The 22,082-nt window shown below is 30.9% G+C and overlaps 2 protein-coding genes across 2 annotated transcripts; both read left to right on the forward strand.

Moving 5' to 3' along the window:
• Window positions 1-5,642: 5,642 nt before the first annotated feature.
• On the forward strand, window positions 5,643-11,493 carry HELRODRAFT_158378 (hypothetical protein; the record flags this gene model as incomplete). The annotated part of the gene is made up of 12 exons (XM_009010465.1): window positions 5,643-5,705; window positions 5,785-5,850; window positions 6,161-6,280; window positions 6,956-7,064; window positions 7,187-7,338; window positions 7,443-7,631; window positions 8,572-8,688; window positions 9,026-9,161; window positions 9,222-9,540; window positions 9,661-9,743; window positions 11,021-11,109; window positions 11,428-11,493. The coding sequence occupies 12 exons, from the start codon at window positions 5,643-5,645 to the stop codon at window positions 11,491-11,493; spliced, it is 1,509 nt and encodes a 502-aa protein (XP_009008713.1).
• A 5,406-nt stretch (window positions 11,494-16,899) lies between these two features.
• On the forward strand, window positions 16,900-18,899 carry HELRODRAFT_158379 (hypothetical protein; the record flags this gene model as incomplete). The annotated part of the gene is made up of 4 exons (XM_009010466.1): window positions 16,900-16,959; window positions 17,830-18,012; window positions 18,068-18,278; window positions 18,370-18,899. The coding sequence occupies 4 exons, from the start codon at window positions 16,900-16,902 to the stop codon at window positions 18,897-18,899; spliced, it is 984 nt and encodes a 327-aa protein (XP_009008714.1).
• Between the last annotated feature and the right edge of the window lie 3,183 nt (window positions 18,900-22,082).

The raw sequence follows: 22,082 nt of genomic DNA on the forward strand, positions 1-22,082 counted from the left end.
TCTTTATATATATATATATATATATATATATATATATATATATATATATATATATATATATATATATATATATATTAAAATTTTCAAAACAGGGTAATATTTTGAAACAGAGCAAAACGGATGGAGATTTAGTAACAAACGAATGAAACGGTTTTGACACCGTTTGACCTGATTCAAGTGCACAGCAGGACAATTACCCCAAAGTAAGTTACAATAAACGATATGAGGATAAATGAGTGTGTTATACAGTTCCAGAAGTATATTTCTATTTAGTTTATGTTTGATCTTGTGTAGTATACCTATTAATTTGTTAAATTTGTCAGAAATAAAATTAATATGGTTGTCCCAGGAAAGATTATCTTTAACTAAGACTCCAAGAAACCTAATTGAATCAGATCGGGCAATATTGTTAGTGTTAATATTAATATTCAAGTCAGGCAAAGAATTTGTTAAAATTCTCGGACCAAATATTAAATAACTTTTGGAATAGTTGATTTTAAGCTTATTTAACCAGTTAACTATTTTTTCAAGTTCACCATTTATTATAGACGAATCATTTGCAGGATTTTTTGTGTGGAAAAGAATAGTGGTGTCATCCGCATAAAGAACAAATTTGGCTATTTCAGAGGCATGACACAAATCGTTAATAAATAGTGTAAAGAGAAGAGGTTCTAGAATGGAACCTTGAGGAACTCCAAAACTGATATTAAGAGTCTCCGAACAGTGATCACCAATATTAACAAATTGTTTCCTATTCTTAAGATATGAGCAGAACCACAAATGTATTAGACCTCTAACACCATAGGAATACAGTTTGGCAAGTAGGATGTCATGGTCAATCATATCAAACGCTTTTGACAAATCTATAAAAACGCCAACCGTCAAAATACTTTCATTTAATTTATTCAACACTGTGTGGGCTAGATGCACACAGCTAATTCAGTTGAAAAATTAGGTCTGAAACCAAATTGGTAGTCGCTAATAATATTATTAGCATTCAGAAAAGAAGATAGTCTACAAAACATTAGTTTTTCTAAAATTTTGGAAAGTGGAGAGAGTAGTGAAATGGACCTATAATTATTAATGTCTTCTCTACTACCATTTTTGAAAATGGGAATTATCTTAGATTTTTTAAAACATTTAGGGAAGATGCCTTGCGTAAAAGAGAGATTGCAAATATGGGTGAAAGGGACTAAAACTTCGTTAATGATTTGTTTAATTAGAAAATTACTTAGTGTGTCTGTTGAGGTGCTTTTACTATTTTTTAAATTGTTAGCTATATTTAAAACCTCTGATTTATTAGTTAACTTTAAAAACATAGACTGATTATTTGATTTTAGAAAATTAGATGAAAATTGTGTTGAGATGGTATGACTGCTTGATTTTACTATATTAGTGAAATGAGTGTTCAGAGCATTACATATCTCTTTAGTATCTTCAATCGTTACATTGTTAACATTGAGACTATTGATAAATAAAGAAGTGTTCTTGTTTAAAATTTTATTTATCAGTACCCATTTTTGTCTAGCGTCTGTTTTAGCTGTAGAAAATTGTTGTTTGAAAAAATTATTTTCAGTCTTCCTTTTATATGAAGTGAAATTATTTATAAAATGGTTATATTTCAAATAGTTATGGACCGTAGGATTAAGCCGATAGAGTTTAAACAACTTGTTTTATTAGACATTTTGATAATATCATGGGTTATCCATGATTTTTTACTTATTGTTTTGTTCATAGAAAAAGGAGCAAAACTATTCAAAGCACTATTAATTATACTGTAAAAAATTGAGCCAGCACTGTCAACACTAGCTTCATTCAAGACAGTTGACCAATCAACATATCTCAGAAAAAGTTTAATTAATCTTATGTTATGTTTGGTGAGTCTGCACACAAGTGAGATGCATTCTAGCATATGTTTGTGAGATAAAGAGAAAATAGGAAAATGGTCAGAAAAATCGGACACAATGATTCCACTTTCTGCATAGTCTGGCGCGTTAGAAAAAATATTATCTATAAGAGTAGATGAAGTGGAGGTAACCCGAGTAGGAAAAAGTATCAAAGGACTAAAGCCATATGACAGAAGCAAATTTTGAAAAGTTTTATTATGAATACAATTTGAGTTTAGAAGATTAATATTAAAGTCCCCGACTATATACGTTATTTGCGTCCATTTACATATATTTAAAACCAATTCCAATTTCATAATAAATAAATCTATTTTACTATTAGGTGGGCGATAAACAGCAATAACTTTGAAGTGTTTAAAAGCAGGAGTATGATTAGGTTTTAAAGTTATACATAATATATCAACAGATTGGTCATTAAAAATAGAGTCATTACAAATATTAAAAATAAGATTATTTTTCACAAAGATACCCACTCCACCACCTTGACGATTAGCCCTATTTTTAAAAACAAAGTTATATCCATAAAGATTGATTAGTTTAGCTGAAGCGTCATTTAACCACGTTTCACTAATAATAATTACATTAAAAAAATTACACAAGTGATTGGATAGAATTTGCAAATTAGACATTTTATAAAGTAGACTACGTGAATTGATGTGTAGAATGGAAAGATTGTTGTAGCTATGTGTATCAAAAGATTTAATAACATTATTATGAAAATCAACAATAGTTAAATATGAATTCTTATAAAGATTCGACGAAATAGATCCAAAATTATTATGTGGTGTGTTATTCATGGTTGTCGGTGGTGTTGGTGTTCATTTGTACAATGTTGTCTTCAGATTTATCTATTGATTTTGTGATGTCATCCAGTGGCTTGTTGTTGGCGTCAAAAGGTTTGCTGTTGAAGACAATAGATTTGTTGTTCATCAAATGGGAGTTTACATCTATTGATTTATTATTATTACTATTTTTACTACCTTTGTTGCTACCACCATTATTAATACCGTCATTATTACCATTATCATTATTGATTATTGATTTATTATTGTTGTCCACCAAATTAGTGTTGAAAAGTCATTCTATAACGCGTACGTGTTCAGGCCACGCATCGGCAGATTCGACTATGCTGGCAAATTTGTTATCAACGCAAAGTCTAAAAGATGTAGATTGGTCGTTGTTTGCAAGCGCCTGGGCATAACTTTTCATTAGAGCAGGATAGCATGACAAAACTTCTACATCCACCAATTTCAAGTGTTCAATTATGCTTTCACTGGTACATCTGTTGACGTTGCTGATGTGATAGAATTTTTTTTATTTTGTATTACTTTGCTCGCAGATATTTTTGACTGGGCTGCTTGTCTTTTACCAATTGTTGTGGTTCTTTGAGCTGTCATGCTTTTCGTATTGTTGATGATCGGAGAGTTCACTCTTGCACGTTTGTTTCTAGGTACGTATATATATATATACAATACAATACAATACAATATATATATATATATATATATATATATATATATATATATATATATATATATATATAGGTTCATTCAGTCGTATATACAGTTATTCAGAAATATCACCACATTTTCAGCATTGTTGAGTTTGTAACTAAGTTTTTCAATTTCAGGTAATGTTTTTTTAAAACCTTTGAAATTTTGAAAAAGCTGTCAACTGAATATAGAATGTAAAAAAATGTTTATTGAATTGGAAGATCGGCCAGACTAGCTAAAAGGCGTTTCGGAGTACCCTATCTGATGATGCTAGGTCTGTGTGGAAAGTCAAACGGCTTTACATAGGTTGTCCCAGTTAAAGACCACTCAGCGTTGGAATGATTATATTTCATCAAACAGGATTAGTCCAAGGCTTCTCTGGATGTCTATGGATTCGTTTTTGTGTAGATCTGGTAATGATGCTCAAGCTTCATTGCTTTCTGCCGAGTTTCTAAGTATTTTGCTGATTAGATTGTTGCTGTTAAGGCAGCTACGTCTGATGGGACTTCTGGAAAACTCCTCTTTGTTGGATCTGATGGTTTAGGTTGCTTTGCTCCTTGTACCGTGGACGACTAGACCTTGTCCCTACAGTGATTTTAATAAAGTCCTTGATGATTTGTTGCCGTTTTTTGTTTTGTGGATTAATGGCTCGTTTGCCACTGGTGTGTTTCCTTCTAGTTTGAAAATGACCGTGGTGACACCATTGTTGAAAAAGGCTCGTCTTGATATTTTTAATAATACAAAAAACTCGGCATTTATAAAATGTTAAATAATAGCAAGATGAAATAAATGTTTTTTGCTAAAGCTAATTACAACAAGATATTTTGTATTGGAATCTAGTTGTAATAAGCTTTGGTTTTATTTTAATTTCTGAAGGAGATCAATATATTAAACAAGATTTAAAGAGTAGAGAATCACCAGATACAAATAGTCACAAAATCAGTATCGTGATGACCAGGCTCTTTGTGCTAAAACGCCGTTAAACTGCAAAAAAAACTTAATTACAGCTAGTTTGATCTTGGCATAATGCTGATCAACTAATTTAAGATAACATAATATGCACATTATATAGGACGGGCCTGTCAAACCCGCAAGAAAGAATCAGGCTCGCCAAAGGTTTTTTTTTTTAGAAAATATTCAAAATTTATTTAAAATTTAAATTAATTTGTTTAGGTTAGGTTAAATGTAAATTTTAAACTTTTTTCTTTTTTTAAATATTTTAAAATTTAGACTCTTGTAAGATTGAAAACATTCATTCATGGTATTGCGCTACGACCGTTATTCGTTTAAAAAAATAAAATTTAACAAGCGGACGTTATGGCGTCCGCCGATAAAAAATACGTAAAATTCATTATGAAAATCGCGTTTCTTAAGTTCGTGGACAAAAGACTATTTTGTTGTGCAACATGCCGGTGCCATTTTGTGTCTGATTTGTCAAGAGACAAACAGAGCACATTCATTTTACACGCGCGTAAAAACAAGCAAATAATGTTTGTTTACGTTACAATCCACATTTACTACTCTAACAACGAAATTTTAATTTCGAAAAACAATTGCAATAACCGATTTCAAATGAAAATAAATATTATTATTTTCAAATTTAACTATTGAAAGCACATCCGAGCACATAATATTGAATATATTTGAATGACTTAATTAACAACATCGATTTTAGACTTACGTATCATACGTAACATGGATCCACTAAACTAAAGCAGCATCTAAACAACCCTACAACACTGTAACAATTCTTGAGGGACATACTTTATTACAATACCTGCTTGAGTTATTTTTACATCAAGGATTGCAAATTACCAAACAAATCTTTGTTTATCGATATGCATGGACCAAATAAATAATTAACAAAATGCTAACATCGTCAACAAAACACACACGCACGCACATGCAAATATATAGATATATATGTAAAGAAATGTCGTAAATATGTTTGTGGGTGCGTGTTTGTTTTAGACAAAGAATAAGAGCGAGAGAAAGAGGGAGAGAGATTTTCGAATGAATGTTATTTTGATGTGTTCTTGCCCCTTCCTCACAATCTCTATATCCTTTTGAGCTCTTTTGAATAATTTATAAATAAATAATTTGATTTGCTTGAGAGCTACACAATAGGTTAACAATAACATTCATGCTCGAATATAACAACGAGTGTGCAAAATATTCTTTAACATGTTCGGCCACTATCGGTTTTATTTATTTTTTAAATAGATGTTTTCAATTTTAAACGATGAACAATTCTGAGAATGAGTCAATAAATATTGAAGTAACTGTCCCCATGCTGAAGTTGAGAGTTAGTATAATGTAGATGAATGGTGCTGAGTTAAATTAATATTTAAATTTACATTTCCTTCCTATTTTTCGTCTTCCAGAAAATTCTGCCATTCACAGCGAGAGATATCGTGAGGAAGCTGAAGATTGATTTACTAAATTGCCAGGTTGCAAATTGTTGTTTGTGTTCTAACTAATTTTTTTATTACTCCAGTTGTTCATTCAGTTAAGATTAGCAGAGATAGTGAATATCATTTTTTCTGGATTGCTCAGAAGGATCATCAACGTCACACACAATGTGTATGTGCACGTGATACGCGCGACTCCACCAATCACAAAATGTCTGTGGTAAGCGGAAGTATATTTTTTCATTTGAATCCGGTTGCTGCAATAGAAGACTCTTCAACCATTCCCGTTAAGCATTGTTGTCACTAGAAGGAATTATCAAGCTTATAAATGTTTATTTTGTGATTGAAGGAATTGCAAAGTTTGGAGGATGGGTGGAATTTTGGATTTTTCATGCCTGGGAACAAAGAAAAAGCCGGAAAATATTTGGATGAAGAAAGATTCTTGAATGAATACTTCTTTAATGATAACGTTAAACAATTGCAGGCTAGTGAACCGTTAAATTCATTCTTCCCAAAACTGAAAAAATTATTTTTACAATTATAGAAACCACTCGATAATTTTTATTTATTTTGTTTATCAAATCTGGCGATACAGTTCATTCAAAAAAAGAGAATATATAGGAGAAACATAGACATGGTCACCCATCACATGCACAACAACAAAGTAAATTAATACGTTGTTTTTTTTTTATTTTATAATTGAAATAAAATAAATAGAATAGTTCAATTATTGTTGGGGTCCGGTGGCGTAGTCAGAAATTTTTTTGTAAGGGCTTTGGTTTATAATAAAAGTTGGCAACATTTTTTTGGCGATTCCAAGTTTTTGTCATAATTTTTCTAATAAAACCAATCATTTTCATGGAAATTACATAAATGTTACCGTTGGAGAGGACTGAAACAGTCTTCAGTCTAAATTTCTATACAAATTTTGTAACTTTTAGTTAACTTTAAACTTATTTAAATTTCCTGTTGTAAGGCCAAAAGTCTTCTTTTGTCCGTGTTCACGTCTTTTTCCAGTGGGTAATAATAAATAATTTTTGTTTTAATGGATACAAGTACAAAATGATTATGAAAATCGTGGAATTTCTAACTGCAAAAACTATTTATACAAATTAGAATATATTTTTAAAATATTGTTATGCAGACTAAGAGAAAGAAGTTTTTAGAATGCGTGAAGAAGAATGACATCAAAAAGACCAACCAGCTGATTTCAGATGGGCTGGATCCAAATTTTACTGACCCAACAGGAGAAGGTTTTTAAATAATTTCAGACATGCATATACTGTATCATAAAAGCATCAATAAAAATTTCTAGATCCATCAGCGCCACTATATAAACATCCGGTTAATGTAATTAATGTTATCAATTTTAAAGTTACGCCATTGATTGCTGCGGTACTTCAGAAAAAGTCGAAAGATTTAATTTACTCGCTATTGGAAGGTGGTGCTCATTTGGACTTTCGAAACAAACGAACGCTAACACCACTTCATGTTGCTGCCATGAAAGGCAAAGACGATGCTGTTAAAGTAAGTACAAATTTTTCTAACTTAAATAAAGTATTTACATCAGCTTCTGGATCAAAGTGACAATAAATTATACATTCTTTTATTCTGGATAAACTTATTGTCAGTCAATTTTTAAATACTTCAAGCTTCTATTGGAATTAGGATCGTCGGCAAACTATAGAGATGGTCAGATGTTGACACCTTTGTACGTGGGCGTTAAACATGATATTACAAAATATTCGTTGAAGAAACTTTGTTACGAACACGCAGATACAGATGTTGTTGACAATCATGACAACACCTCATTGCACCAAGTTAGTTTTTAAAATGTTTCCAAACATATTGCACAACAATGACATTGATCAATCAAATAATATTTTATATCCTTATTGTTGCAATGCTTGACAACGTTCCTCGTTGAACCCTGCTAGAAGGTAGGTCTCGAGATATGCTATGAATGTTGTGAGGAGCTACAAATTAGTTGAATAAAAAGTAGAATTTCAGAGAAAATAACCACAAAAACAAAAGCGTGCTGAATTAAAAAAGGTAAGTAGGGGCACGTTCGTTGAAATATAGTTGTAATATTATATTTAACAAATATCTTAAACTCACGCATTTATAACCAACCAAAACTTCTGAAGACTTGCACACCAAAGCCATGCGTTAAGTGTAAGTGTATGATTAAACATTCAAAAATAAGAAAAGCAGTTTTGTTAATAATGCAAGAGAATATTGAAAAATTATAAATTTTGTTTAAAAGAGGTTATGAAGCGCAAATGTACGACACAATTGGAGACTCAATTTGGTGACACATTGAAAGTTTAGGTAATTTGTTCTGAACCAAAAGCAATGGTTAGAGAGACAAATTGTATAACAGATAATTGCAATAACCGATTTTTGAGTGGATCAGATAGCGAACCGAGATGGAAACAATTTAACGTTTTAGGAAATATGTTACATGAGAAATGACGCTGGTGTAAGAGTTGTTTGATTTAAAAATGATGGGACGTGATTGTTAAAAATTAGACGCCAACCATTTTTGTGGAATTGTTAATTGTGTGCGTGTGCGAAACAGTTGTAACGTCGCTATTACCTACTTCAACATAATCATCACAAATAATGTTATCACCTTCATTGCCTCTATCGTTGTTTTTCACAATCTCCAACATTTTGTTTACTTAGTTTCAAAGTTTTAATTAATAATATCTAACCTAACCTAATTACGAACAAAAGTAATATTGAAAAATAATGAAGGCATGTAGATTGGGGAAATATGATCTGCTGGAAGATTTGATAGCTTACAGCAGGGATATCAACAAGCAAAATCATTTGGGTAACACCGCCTTACATTTGGCAGCAGTGCAGAAACAGGTATGTCAGTTTAATTAACAAATCAATCGACCAAAAAATTAAAAAATTCAATCAGTTCTTCAATTATTCATTTTTGCAATCAGTTATCAGCTAATATATTTTTCATAAAAAATTTTAATGAAAAATTCAAATGGTAAAGTTTATTTTTTCTTATGACTTTACTTAAGACCTCAGACTTATCAACAATCGAAAACGGTACACAAACGATTAATTAGAGTACTTCAGAAATTACATCGGATGAACACCTCTTTGTCTTTCACTGCAAATCATCACCAGGCTTTTTACCTATTGCACTATTCTGCCATTCAGACAGTTGTTTTTTTTATTTTTTAAACAGGAAGAATGTACGAAAATGCTTTTAGAAAGAGGAGCGAACAAATATATAGTCAATCATTCAGGTAAAACAGCAGCCGATTTATGCACATCTGAAAGTTTGAAACAGTTTATTCAAACGTTTGAAGAAAGTCAAAAAAGTAACGTTTCTTGCTGTAGACTCAATCAGATGTAAACGTTTATAAAATTTCAATTTTCAGTTCAAAATGCTGTCCCTCCAAAATATAATTTGAATAGAAAAGTATCATCATCATTATCAAACAACGATGAAGCTCTTTCAAATGGTGCTCTCATATCTTCATTTAGCAAATCGCTATCAAATCTGTCAAAAAAGGAGGAAGAAAATAATGAGCCGTCCCATGAAAAATTAAGTATTTCACTTACGAACGAAACTGATAATAAATTTTCTAGTCAAAAATTCAACAACGGAAAGATACGAAACCACAAACAATCTCACATAATCAATGGGAACAGTGACGATGATGATTCTGACGACGATTGTTCTCCACCTTTAATAAGGTTTTTTAATTATTTTTGGTCAATTTGTTTTTAAAAATATTTAAAAATATTTTTCATATTTAAACTAATAAAAAATTAAATAGTTTTCTAGTACATATAGATTTTTGCTTAATTTTCCAGAAAAAAACTTCAAAATTACTGCAGAATTGTAACTATCAATCCTGGACATGAAGGGCTGGGGTTCATATTGAGCGGAGCTGCAGGTCTGTTTTCAATTTAGGGTCGCAAAAAGGTTAAAATTCATAAAAAAAGCAATTGACAAAACAATTTTCACACAGACGCACGCATTCAAACAGATCCCTACACACACGTACACAACACTTACTCTCATACATTCACACACACACACACACACGCATAATATTATTATTGTTGTTGTTGTTGTTATTAAAATTTATATAGCGCTAATTATAAGTATAATAAAATGTCAACTGAGATTAGCTTAATAGCACATAATTCGATAGACAGCCTAAATATAACCAGAAAAATAATTCAATAGCAGATGTTGACTACAAATATGAACTGAAATTAATTTAATATAAAAGACTTCAACACAGAATACATATAATGCAAGTAAATGTAAACAGTAACTAAAATTAATTACACGTACTACGAAACACAAAAGAGATAGAACATAAATATAATCATTAATTAACTTAATAGTACTAAACATACCTCAGTACATAAAACAATTTTTAAAAAATAAGTTTTTAAATTATTCTTGAATGTCTCTATCTTCAAACCCGGCACTCTCGGAAGTTCGTTCCAAAGCAATGATCTTGAAACTGCAATACTTATGGCTCTAATCTTCAATGGTGCAACGTTGACATCTGTCAAATTCATACGATCTAAAAAGAGCGCCAGTTAAAGATTTTGACTTTCTTCTTAAATTTATTGCTTAAATACATAGATAGAAGTCTCTTGGTAGTCTTGTGCATCAAAACACAAATTTTGAATAATTCTCTTTTCTACATTCAGTCTTTTAAAATTTGTTTGACGTGATCAAACTTCAGACCACCAACTTAATATATCTGAGTTGTTCTGCATCGATTGCAATACTACGATAGATTTGCTAGTCAGTCCATAAAATAAACTGTTGCGATAATCCAAACGCGAGTATACGAACGCATGTATCAACGTCTATATGGTAGCTTTGTCGATAAATTTACGAATACACTCTAATTTATAAAGATGATGTGACCACTTTGGACAATAACATTCTGATGTGATTATTCATCTGGAGTCAACAACACATCCAAAATTAAAAACATTATGGCAAAGTTTGATAGAGTATGCATATATGCATATGCTCGTATATTTTACCCTGCTATGTCTATCATTGATAATATCTGACCGTATATATATATATATATATATATATATATATATATATACGGTCAGATATATCTACGGTATATATATATATATATATATATACCGTAGATATATATGATATATGACCGTCATTACCTATTGAAAGGCATCATATGTGAAGACTTTTCAGATTATATGCCGATTTTTGTTTCACTGAAATGGGGTGGACAATCTGTTGTGAGCATGCGCCAACCAGTAAGAACCCGTGTAATGAAGGACGAAAATGTGAGATTAGCAAATAAACTTTTTGGTGATGTTTCTTGGCCTGTTTTGACTGATGATACCAGCTTAGAGACGGATTATGAAAACTTTTTTCTAACCTATTTGGATTGTATTAATACTGCATGTCCAATAGTCACCAAAAAGGACCGCTTTAGAAAACCTTGGATGGATATTAACTTGTATAACTACAGTTTGCGCAAGAATACTTTATATAGGTTTTGTATATGTAACCCTACATTAGAGAATAAAAACGCATATATTAAATCAAAAAATTATTTTATTAAACTAAAGAGAGTTAAAGAAAAAGAATATTATGACAATAAGTTTAAAAAATGTAAAACGTCTAAAGAAAAATAGTCCGAAATAAATAAAATATTAAGACCAAAAATTGACAAAACACATCTATTCAAATGTAATGATTCGTTGTTAACAAAATTGAATAGAGTTAATGAAATTAACAATTTTTTATTAATCAATGACTTATTTGTCATAACACTGAAGAATTTAATCTGAACAGTTCGATGATGATGGATCATGATTTTCCATCATTCTTCTCAACCGATGCATCGCCTGATGAGGTGAAAATGAATGTTAACAGACTAAAACTAAAAAACTGTTTTGACAGTGATCTTTTATCCACTAAATTATTAAAGGGTACTATTTACCCCATAGCTGGTTCAATTTCCATTTTATTCAGCAAATCAATCCTCGTTGGCCAGTTCCCTAATAGACTGAAATTGGCAAAGGTACTACCTATTTTCAAGGGTGGTGATTGCAATCAATATGGCAACTACAGACCCATATCGATTCTATCAGTATTTTCAAAAATTTTTAAAAAACTAATGTTTGATAGAATGTGGTCTTACATATCTAAACACAGCATGATTAATGGAAATCAATTTGGCTTCGTGCCCAAGTCATCAACTGAGAAGGCTATTGCTATGCTGTATGGGACTCTCATAAATAATTATGAATCAAGGAAGCTTAGCTTAGGCGTTTTTATAGATCTAAGCAAGGCATTCGATTTAATTGACCACAATATTTTATTGTATAAACTGTCTAAGTATGGTTTTCGAGGTATAGTACTGAGCTGGTTCAAGTCTTACCTATACAATCGGTGTCAATATGTTTGTATTGAAGGTGTTGAATTGTTGCCCAAGGAAATAGTTTCTGGAGTTTCCCAGGGTTCAATCTTGGGACCGCTTTTGTTTATTCTGTTTATAAATGATATTTTTTTAATATCAAATGTGTGTACCACTATTTTATTTGCTGATGACACGACTAAATTCTTGTCTGACGAAGACCCGATAAGACTATTTTCTGAAATGAATAACCAACTGGTTAAATTCTCCAACTGGTTCACTGGAAACAGGTTGGTTCTGAATTCAAAAAAATCCTGCTATTTAGTCTTTGGCCCTAAAATCAAAACGAACAATGATATCTTCTCTGGCCTAACCATTCACATAGGTGACTCAGTGATATCCAGAAACTCGTCAGCTAAATTTCTGGGAATTATTATCCAGTCTGACTTGAAATGGAATGAGCATATAAATTCGTTGGTAAGCAAATTATATAAAATTACTGGCATTATTTATAGATCACGCAATAAATTAGGTACTAAAATCATGTTAATGCTATATTACTCCGTAATCTATCCATATCTCTTATATGGAAATGTTTTTTGGGGAGCTTCTTATGATTATTTAATAAAATCATTGACAATAATACAAAAAAGATACCTTAGGGTTTGTTTTTTTCTGAAACACCTTGATCATACACTGGCAATATATTCCGATAATAGTAACCTCAGTATTGAACAGCTTAATAGGTATCTAACCTTGTGTTTCGTTTATAGAGTGTTATATGATGCTGAGTTCAACATGTTAGGCTCATTTGAAACGGTGTCAACAAACACTAGACAAAAAGGTTTGTTGATACCAATGACTTGCAGAACTGATTTAAATGCTAGATACTGGGCGGTAAGAGGAATTCGTCTTTGGAATTCCTTGGAACTAGGTAAGAAAAATTTTTCCGGATATAATGAATTTAAAAAATATATAGAAAACTTATGCAGATCAATGTAGGTATTATGCTCTCTTTGTTTAATTTTGTCGTGTTTTATTTAATTGTTTTACATCTGATTGAATATTTAACCTCCTTACTTTAAGTTATAAAAATGGATTTATTGGGTGTATTTATATTTATCGATATACTAAAAATGTTTATATTTGTATCTCATATTGTTGCACAACTAGTTAAGGTGGTCAGCACATGCTTTCGTATATATGATCTCCTGTTTCTTTTCGAATAAAATTCTGGAAAAAAATATATATATATATGTATATATATACATATATATAATATATACAATATATATATATATATATATATATATATAATTCGAATATAAGCTGATAAACACTAATAAATCGGTGGAATTTATTACATATAGTCAAGAATTTGGTCTTATATATTATATATATATTTATATATATATATGTATAATCAATCAATCAATTAGTATATAAAGCGATATTTCCGCGATGTTCAACAGCTTTTCTTTATGAATTTTACAAACAAATGGGTCCTGAGATCCGCCCTGAACTTCGTAAGTAAGGGAGAAGTAGTCAGGAAGGAGATAGAGAATTCCAGAGAAAAGGGCCGAAAAAAGCAAATGCAGATTTAGCAAAAGAGTGTTTAACACGAGTTAAGAAGAAGTGAGAACAAGAAGACGATCGTAAACCTGGGCGTTTAGGTTCAATTAATATATCTGTTAAGTACCTAGGAAATAATTTAGATTGAGTCTTAAACATTAATGCGCAAATTTTATAAATTATTCTATATTTCATAGGTAGCCAGTGCAAGAGAAAAAAATATGGAAATATTTGAGATAATAAAAAAGCACGAGCAACTAGTAAAGAGCGGAGTTAAAAGCTTTACTTAAAGGATTGAGTGTAGAATCAGGAAGACAAGAGTAGAGCGAGCTACAATAGTCAATCTTAGATAAAACTAAAGTAACAAGAACAAGAGTAAAATCGTGAAGAAAGGGCAACATTTTTTTATTCTACATATATGAAAGTAAGAACTTATAGCAACACTCTAAATCTGAGAAGAAAGAGACAGTCTGGAATCGAAGATAAAGTCTAGACTACAAAACTCGTGAGAAACATCAAGAGTTTTAAAATTAGGTAAGATAATAGAAGGAATAGTAATAGAGCGTTTAGATTTGTTAAAAATATTAATTCAAATTCAGACGGATTAAGTTTAAGACATAAAGTCAGATCAAGCGATAATTGAAAAAAGACATAGAGATAGATTATGAGGAACTCTATTGAGATTAGAGGAAAAGAAACATAAATACAAGAATCATCAGCATGTAGTTAATTAGTGAAAAAAATTAATAATGCGAGGTAGTTCAAAAGTATAGAGTATAAATAGAAGAAGGCCAAGAATAGAACTTCTAATTTCTAGAAGATTTATTTATTTTTTTTTATTTTTTTTTTATTTTCTCAAAAAAGAGGGGTAAACTAAAAAGCAACCAAATGCCTGTAGGAAAGTCACTCTATCCAAATGAAATTAAAATTGATCAACATAAATTAAAAATTAAAGTAGTTCAACAAAAATCAATGATTAAATTAGCTCGAAATAAAAGATAATGGTTTTTCTAAAATTTATAGGAGTAAATACGGAAAAACAATTTAGTTGTAAGTTTAGTAAAGTTATGGGGAGTAGAATGAGAATTATATATTCTTAAAGAATTAATTTTATATACAAAAAGTCATGATACTGTTGAGCAGAAAAAGATGAGTGAGACGATTTCTTATAAAGAAGTTTAGATAGAATGGACCACCTATTTTTAGATGTTGATGCAGATATTATAGATTTTCTAAGAAATGGAGAGTGTCTAGAAAATAGTAGATATTTATAACTAATTAATTCAGATTCACAGGTAGAGTAAAAAGAGTTAGATGGGTTTAACTTATAGGCCAGCGGTTCTCAACCTGTGGGTAGCGATCCCCAAAAAAGGCGGAATGACGATTTTCCTGGGGTCGCCTAGGACTATCTCCAATTTTTCCGATTGTGCAGAAACACGTGCAAGATATTGTTGCAGTTGCGTTTGATGTTTGAGAGAACAACGAACCAAGAAGAGCAGTAAGCGGGAGAAGAATAAATTAGCAATCGTTTGGATAGGTTGGACATGTGTTTTGTTTTAACCGGAGGCTAATCAGCAGCCCGAATACCTGTCAGAATAGTTATCGCAGTTTCTTATATAGCCCGCACAAATCACTTCGTTAGCTCGTGGTGTTTTATTTATTATTGAAGATTGTTAGTCTTTTAGTCGCTAGGATTTCAATCCGACAATATCAACCACGAATTCTCATAATTTTCTTATTTTAATCTATTAATTAATAAATTGTATTTTTTTGTATTCAGATGTTAAACAATATTGATTTGTGTCGTAGAAATAATATTTTTTACATTGTAAGAAGATATTATTTTTATGTCCCGTTCATTTCCATGGTAACGATTGTTATGCGTTGTAGAATTTTTGAAAATTTGATAAACACTGTCATTATTTATAGCTAATTGTTTTTTTCTCCCAACGGTAAATTTATTTTTGTTTCTATTATGGATCTTAGAAAAAAAAACTTGAAAAAAAAAGAAAATATAATGACGAATTTTTTAAAGTACGGTTTGACTTCAATTGTTACGTCGTGAATTGAGAAACCCCAATGCGTAAATTAATTTTCCATGAAGTTTTATCAGCCAAATCTATGAAGCCAAACAAATTGAAACGTCATTCTGAAAGCAAGCATTCAAACTCAGCCGACAAAGACGTCAATTACTTCAGATGTAAAGCTGATGGTTTAAAAAATTCTAGATTTGACTCTAGCAGCGGCAAGTACCACAATCAAAATATAGCAGCCGTCGAGGCATCTTATTTGGTGGCTTTCAGAATTGCTAGAGCTATGAAACCTTACAACGTTGCCGAGGAGTTGATCTTGCCAGCTGCCAAAACCATTGTAAGATTGGAGCTGAATATGTTACAAAATTGATTTAAGTTTCTATGTCAAATGACACAGTTCGCAGGAGAATAGATAATATGTCTGCTGATATTATCTATCAGATAATCCAAGAAAATATATCTACTCCGCTTCCAGTTTTTAGTATCCAGCTTGATGAAACAACAGACGTTGCAAAATGTTCGCAATTGCTGGTTTACACAAGGTATATAAATGGTGGTGATTTTAAAGAAGAGTTTTTTTTGCAAACCTTTTGAAACTAATACTCGAGATGTATTTAATAAAATTGGTTCATTTCTGAAAAATTATAATATTTCTTGGGAAAATGTCCGTGGTGTCTGCACTGATGGTGCTCGAATTCTGCTAGGATGTCAGTCTGGATTTCAACGTTTGGTTCAGAATAAATCACCAAAAGTCGTCGGAACTCACTTTATGATTCATCGACAAATATTAGCAACTAAAACACTGCCAGATGAGTTACAAGAAGTAATGAAAAATTATTCAATTTTGTGAAAACAAGTGTTTTAAACAGTCGACCGTTTTCAAAATTTTGTGACGAGTCACATGCATCAAACAACGTTTTGTTATTTCACTCGGAAGTAAGATGGTTGTCGAGAGGAAAAGTTTTATAATGTGTTTTTTGATTTTGATCTTCGTGATGAGCTAAAATAGTTTTTTTAAATTAAAAGCAAAACTTCAGTTTGAAACACTGTATAGCGATAAAATTGATTTACAGAAAATGGCCTACCTTGTTGAAATATTTTCCATTTTGAATGAACTGAATGGATCAATTCAACATGTAATTAGCTTGTCTGAAAAGATCCGATCCTTTCAAATAAAACTTCTGCTTTGCCAACTTTATTCGCCTTCTGTGAAAAAAATGACACTGAACCTAACAAACGGCACGCAATGATCATTTCTATAAAAAGTCATTTTAAAATGCTTGCACGTGAAAAATCGTCATATTTTTCAAATTTCCCCGATATCCCATTTGCACCTGCCAGAAGTCCATTCATGGTAAAAGTTGAAGATGTTCCTGAACCATCTCAGAAAGAGTTTGTTGAACTCACTAATAACGATACGATAACAAATAATTTCGCTTCAATGTCAATTTCGCAATTTTGGATAAGATGTTCGAAATCATATCCCATTTTTTCTGAAACAATGTTGCGCTTTCTTCTTCCATTTCCAACAGCATATCTTTATGAAATTGAATTTTCCAGTCTTAGTTATCAAATCTAAATATGGAAGTAAACTCGATGACCTTTGATGTGTTCTTTCAAAGACTGATCCTAGAATTTCTGATTTTGTGAAACAAAAACAAGCTCAACCTTCTTACTAACACTTCGTTTTTATGAACACTTTTTTCAACAATTTATTATAACATTGCTTTTGGCTTAATGAAATGTTTCACCAATGATGTAGAAGATTTTATTTAATTTAAATTGTGAAATAGTTTTATATTGGAGTAGTAAAAGTACAGTAACTTTTAGGATTAAGGGTCGCCACATCATGAGAGTTAGTATTCAAGGGGTCGCGGTGTTAAAAAGGTTGAAAACCGCTGTTATATTTCTCCAGACTTCTATACTTTTCTTAGCTAATACACCGCATGATAACGGTTCAAGAAAATCATCAGAAAATATACAAAATCAAAATTTTTACCAAACAGGTAAAAAATGTTGGAGAATTTAATAAAATTGGATGTTATATTGTTTCAGGCAATAACGTCAGCAATGGGGATTTGGGTTTCAGTCCTTCGGATGGAATACCTGCCTTGCAATATTTCGAATATGTTCAACCAGGGTCTGTCGCCGAAAAAGCTGGAATTAAAAAACTAGATTTCCTTGCTGAAGTATTAAACAATTTATTTTAATTTAAAAAAAGTTAATTTAAAAAATAATAAACAGATTAACGGTGAAGACGTGAGGTCTTCGACCCATGCACATACTGTATCTCTGTTGAAAAACGCTGTTGGTGAACTTGAGCTGGTCATCATAACTGTTCCAAACATCAACGAAACATTCTTAACAGGAGTGATCAACACACGAGTAAATTATAGGAATGAAATGAACAAACCAAGAAATTTTAAATTTCACGATCATTCTCTCGGCATCTTAGGTTGGCGTCATTAACATAATTTGTTTAGCTCAATAATTATTATTGACATTATTAAACCTAAATGTATTTATTGATCGTTTGATATGAACAGAACCTCTGAATGAATCCCCCGAAGAAGATATTTGTGAAATATCGGAGAAATGTAACGCTGTTCAACTAGAAGATCAAAATATTGTAAAGAAAAATACGGAAATTGAAGACGACACTAACTTTGAAATTGTGTTCATTAATGATCCACAAATGAAACCTGTAGTACAGCCAAGAAAATTTCTACTTAAACCTTCAAACAGCTCGCAACCTCCGAAACCCATTTTACCTTCTGAATTTGTTACGAAATCAAAATCAGTTGAAGTAGTTAGCCCATTAAAAGAATACAGACGCCAGGAATTGAGTATTAACAACATCGTTTCTGCTTGGTCTGTTAATGATGTGACTAATTTTCTCATCTCATTAGGTTTACTCCAGCACGTTAATAATTTTAAAATCGGTAAAGTCGATGGTTTTAAGCTTCAGCAGTTAAAAAGACAAGATTTTATACATCTTGGGGTTGACGATGTCACTCACAGAATGCACATCGAACGAGGAATTCTGAAGGCAAACAGAACGATGTCTTCGTGTTAATCTGTTTTCATTTAGTTGAAGCCTGCATTGAACTGTTATAAGTTTTCAATTATTTATTGTTGTAATTAATCTTAAACTAGCAGCACTGGAATATATGTTTTCAATTATTTATTGTTGTAAATAACCTTAAACTAGCAGCACTAGAATACAAAACCTTGTCACTAAAATTTTGCAATATTAATTTTGAATAGGTATATGGAAAGATGCAGATAGTACATTAGTGCCAAGCAAACAAAAATCTTCAAGCGTAATATTTTCACCATCTAACATATGCATTGAAAAGAGCGAGTTGTGAAGAAACATCTTAAAAACGCAACATTTTATCGCGATTTTCATTAAATTTCTTCTGATGATTAGAAAATTAACTTTCTCGTTACATGAATTTTTGTGTTCATTATGTAATTTCGTTTGTATTACTTTACTAAATCCAGCTGATTTAACTGAATAATTCAAATTTTTAACAGTTTAGTGTCTAGATTTTGTTTCACTAGGGTATTGTTTTAGTTGCAACAAACGGTTCAAAACAATGTTCAAAACATTGAACTATAAAGAGAAATTGAAATCTAGCACTTAAATCTAGACGTTGATCTGCGAGCGTTGTCATTTTATTTTGGCTTATGCTCTCTCTCACACACACACACACACACACACACACACACACACAAATATATATATATATAGTCAAACCTCCTTATAACGAACTTCTATACAACGAAAATCTCTATATAACGAACTTTTTTTCCTTTGGAATTTTGCATATAAAACTGTTTCTATATACCGAAAATATTTTTTCTATAACGAACAAAATTTACAAAGTTTAAAAAATATTCGAAAATTAAAAAAAAAATTTTTGAACATTTTTGAACTGTAAGTCAAATTTTTGTATTACTGTTTTACATATGCTTTTCACCATACACATATAATGTATCAACAGGTAAATACGTAAACACGTTATTTTTCATATTATTTTGCAATTTTACCATGTATTATTACTTTTGTTATGAAAATATTTAATTAAAAAGTTGTTTTTCATAGATATATAGCTTTGATATCTCTTAAGTAATATGGAACTTTTTCCCAAACCAATTCTACATAATGAAATTTCTATATAGCGAATTTTTTTTCTGGAACCATCAAGTTCGTTGCACGGAGGTCCCACTGTGTATATTAAAGTTGTTAATATCACTGCATTTTCAGCTGAAAATGTATTAATAATATACCTCAATAATTGTACTTATGACAGTCTCGACCCTATACAAACATCGGATAATTAACTTCAAGGGGTGTCTGAACAAATAACGTCACACGAGGATACACTTTTTTTAAAGCAGGATATTCTAGGCATACTATCACTCGTTTATCGTTTGTTATCGTTAGAAAATTAACTTTCTCGTTACATGAATTTTTGTGTTCATTATGTAATTTCGTTTGTATTACTTTACTAAATCCAGCTGATTTAACTGAATAATTCAAATTTTTAACAGTTTAGTGTCTAGATTTTGTTTCACTAGGGTATTGTTTTAGTTGCAACAAACGGTTCAAAACAATGTTCAAAACATTGAACTATAAAGAGAAATTGAAATCTAGCACTTAAATCTAGACGTTGATCTGCGAGCGTTGTCATTTTATTTTGGCTTATGCTCTCTCACACACACACACACACACACACACACACAAATATATATATATAGTCAAACCTCCTTATAACGAACTTCTATACAACGAAAATCTCTATATAACGAACTTTTTTTCCTTTGGAATTTTGCATATAAAACTGTTTCTATATACCGAAAATATTTTTTCTATAACGAACAAAATTTACAAAGTTTAAAAAATATTCGAAAATTAAAAAAAAAATTTTTGAACATTTTTGAACTGTAAGTCAAATTTTTGTATTACTGTTTTACATATGCTTTTCACCATACACATATAATGTATCAACAGGTAAATACGTAAACACGTTATTTTTCATATTATTTTGCAATTTTACCATGTATTATTACTTTTGTTATGAAAATATTTAATTAAAAAGTTGTTTTTCATAGATATATAGCTTTGATATCTCTTAAGTAATATGGAACTTTTTCCCAAACCAATTCTACATAATGAAATTTCTATATAGCGAATTTTTTTCTGGAACCATCAAGTTCGTTGCACGGAGGTCCCACTGTGTATATTAAAGTTGTTAATATCACTGCATTTTCAGCTGAAAATGTATTAATAATATACCTCAATAATTGTACTTATGACAGTCTCGACCCTATACAAACATCGGATAATTAACTTCAAGGGGTGTCTGAACAAATAACGTCACACGAGGATACACTTTTTTTAAAGCAGGATATTCTAGGCATACTATCACTCGTTTATCGTTTGTTCCGTGCAGTTGATACAGCGAAAGTTGACAATACACTGTTTTAATCGTTTGATAGTCAATCAAATGCGGATGACCGCATTTATGACTAGCTGGAGGTTGAAAATTTTTTGCACTTTTTACCCTGGGTCGACAAAGTGGACTCAAGTGCGCTTACAAGTAACAAAGCTTCAGTCCCGAAACGATTTTTTATTAAATAAATATAGCAAGGGAATATTGCATTGCAATATTACATCGCAAGGAAATTCAGAAAAATTACAAACGTTTAACCAGTCAGGTATTTACAAATTTGAATTACTTTTGTAAAAATTGTAAAGCTTAAACAATATAAATGGCCACTGTAATGAAATTGAAAATAAAAAGATCAGCTTTTTCCTTGAGATTCAGCTTTGTTAGTTGTCTTGTTAATCTGAAATTTCAATAAAGGAGATGAATCTTTCTGTTGATTACCTGCAAATAAATTCAATTTTCGTGAAAGAAACAGCATAAACCATTACTAAGTAAAACTTTTAAAGTTTTCATTTCAACAAAATTTTGGTGTTGGCGAGATTACAATAACATATAAAATTTATCCAATCTGTTATTGTTAATGTAATAAAAAATTAACATTAGCCCAAAGCAATCTTATTTACATTCCGAAATAAAAACTGGATAAAAAATCTGATAAGATAATAATCAATTAAAATAATATACCACATTTATTGAAACTGGTTGAACTGATTTCAGAAGGAAGAGGCATTGCAGTCTTATTAAGATCCTTGATAACCGATTGTTCTGTGAGCTGATCACCGACATCTGTTTGCTAATCA

Source organism: Helobdella robusta (assembly GCF_000326865.2).
Source record: "Helobdella robusta unplaced genomic scaffold HELROscaffold_1, whole genome shotgun sequence".
Classification (NCBI taxonomy): Eukaryota; Metazoa; Annelida; class Clitellata; order Rhynchobdellida; family Glossiphoniidae; genus Helobdella; species Helobdella robusta.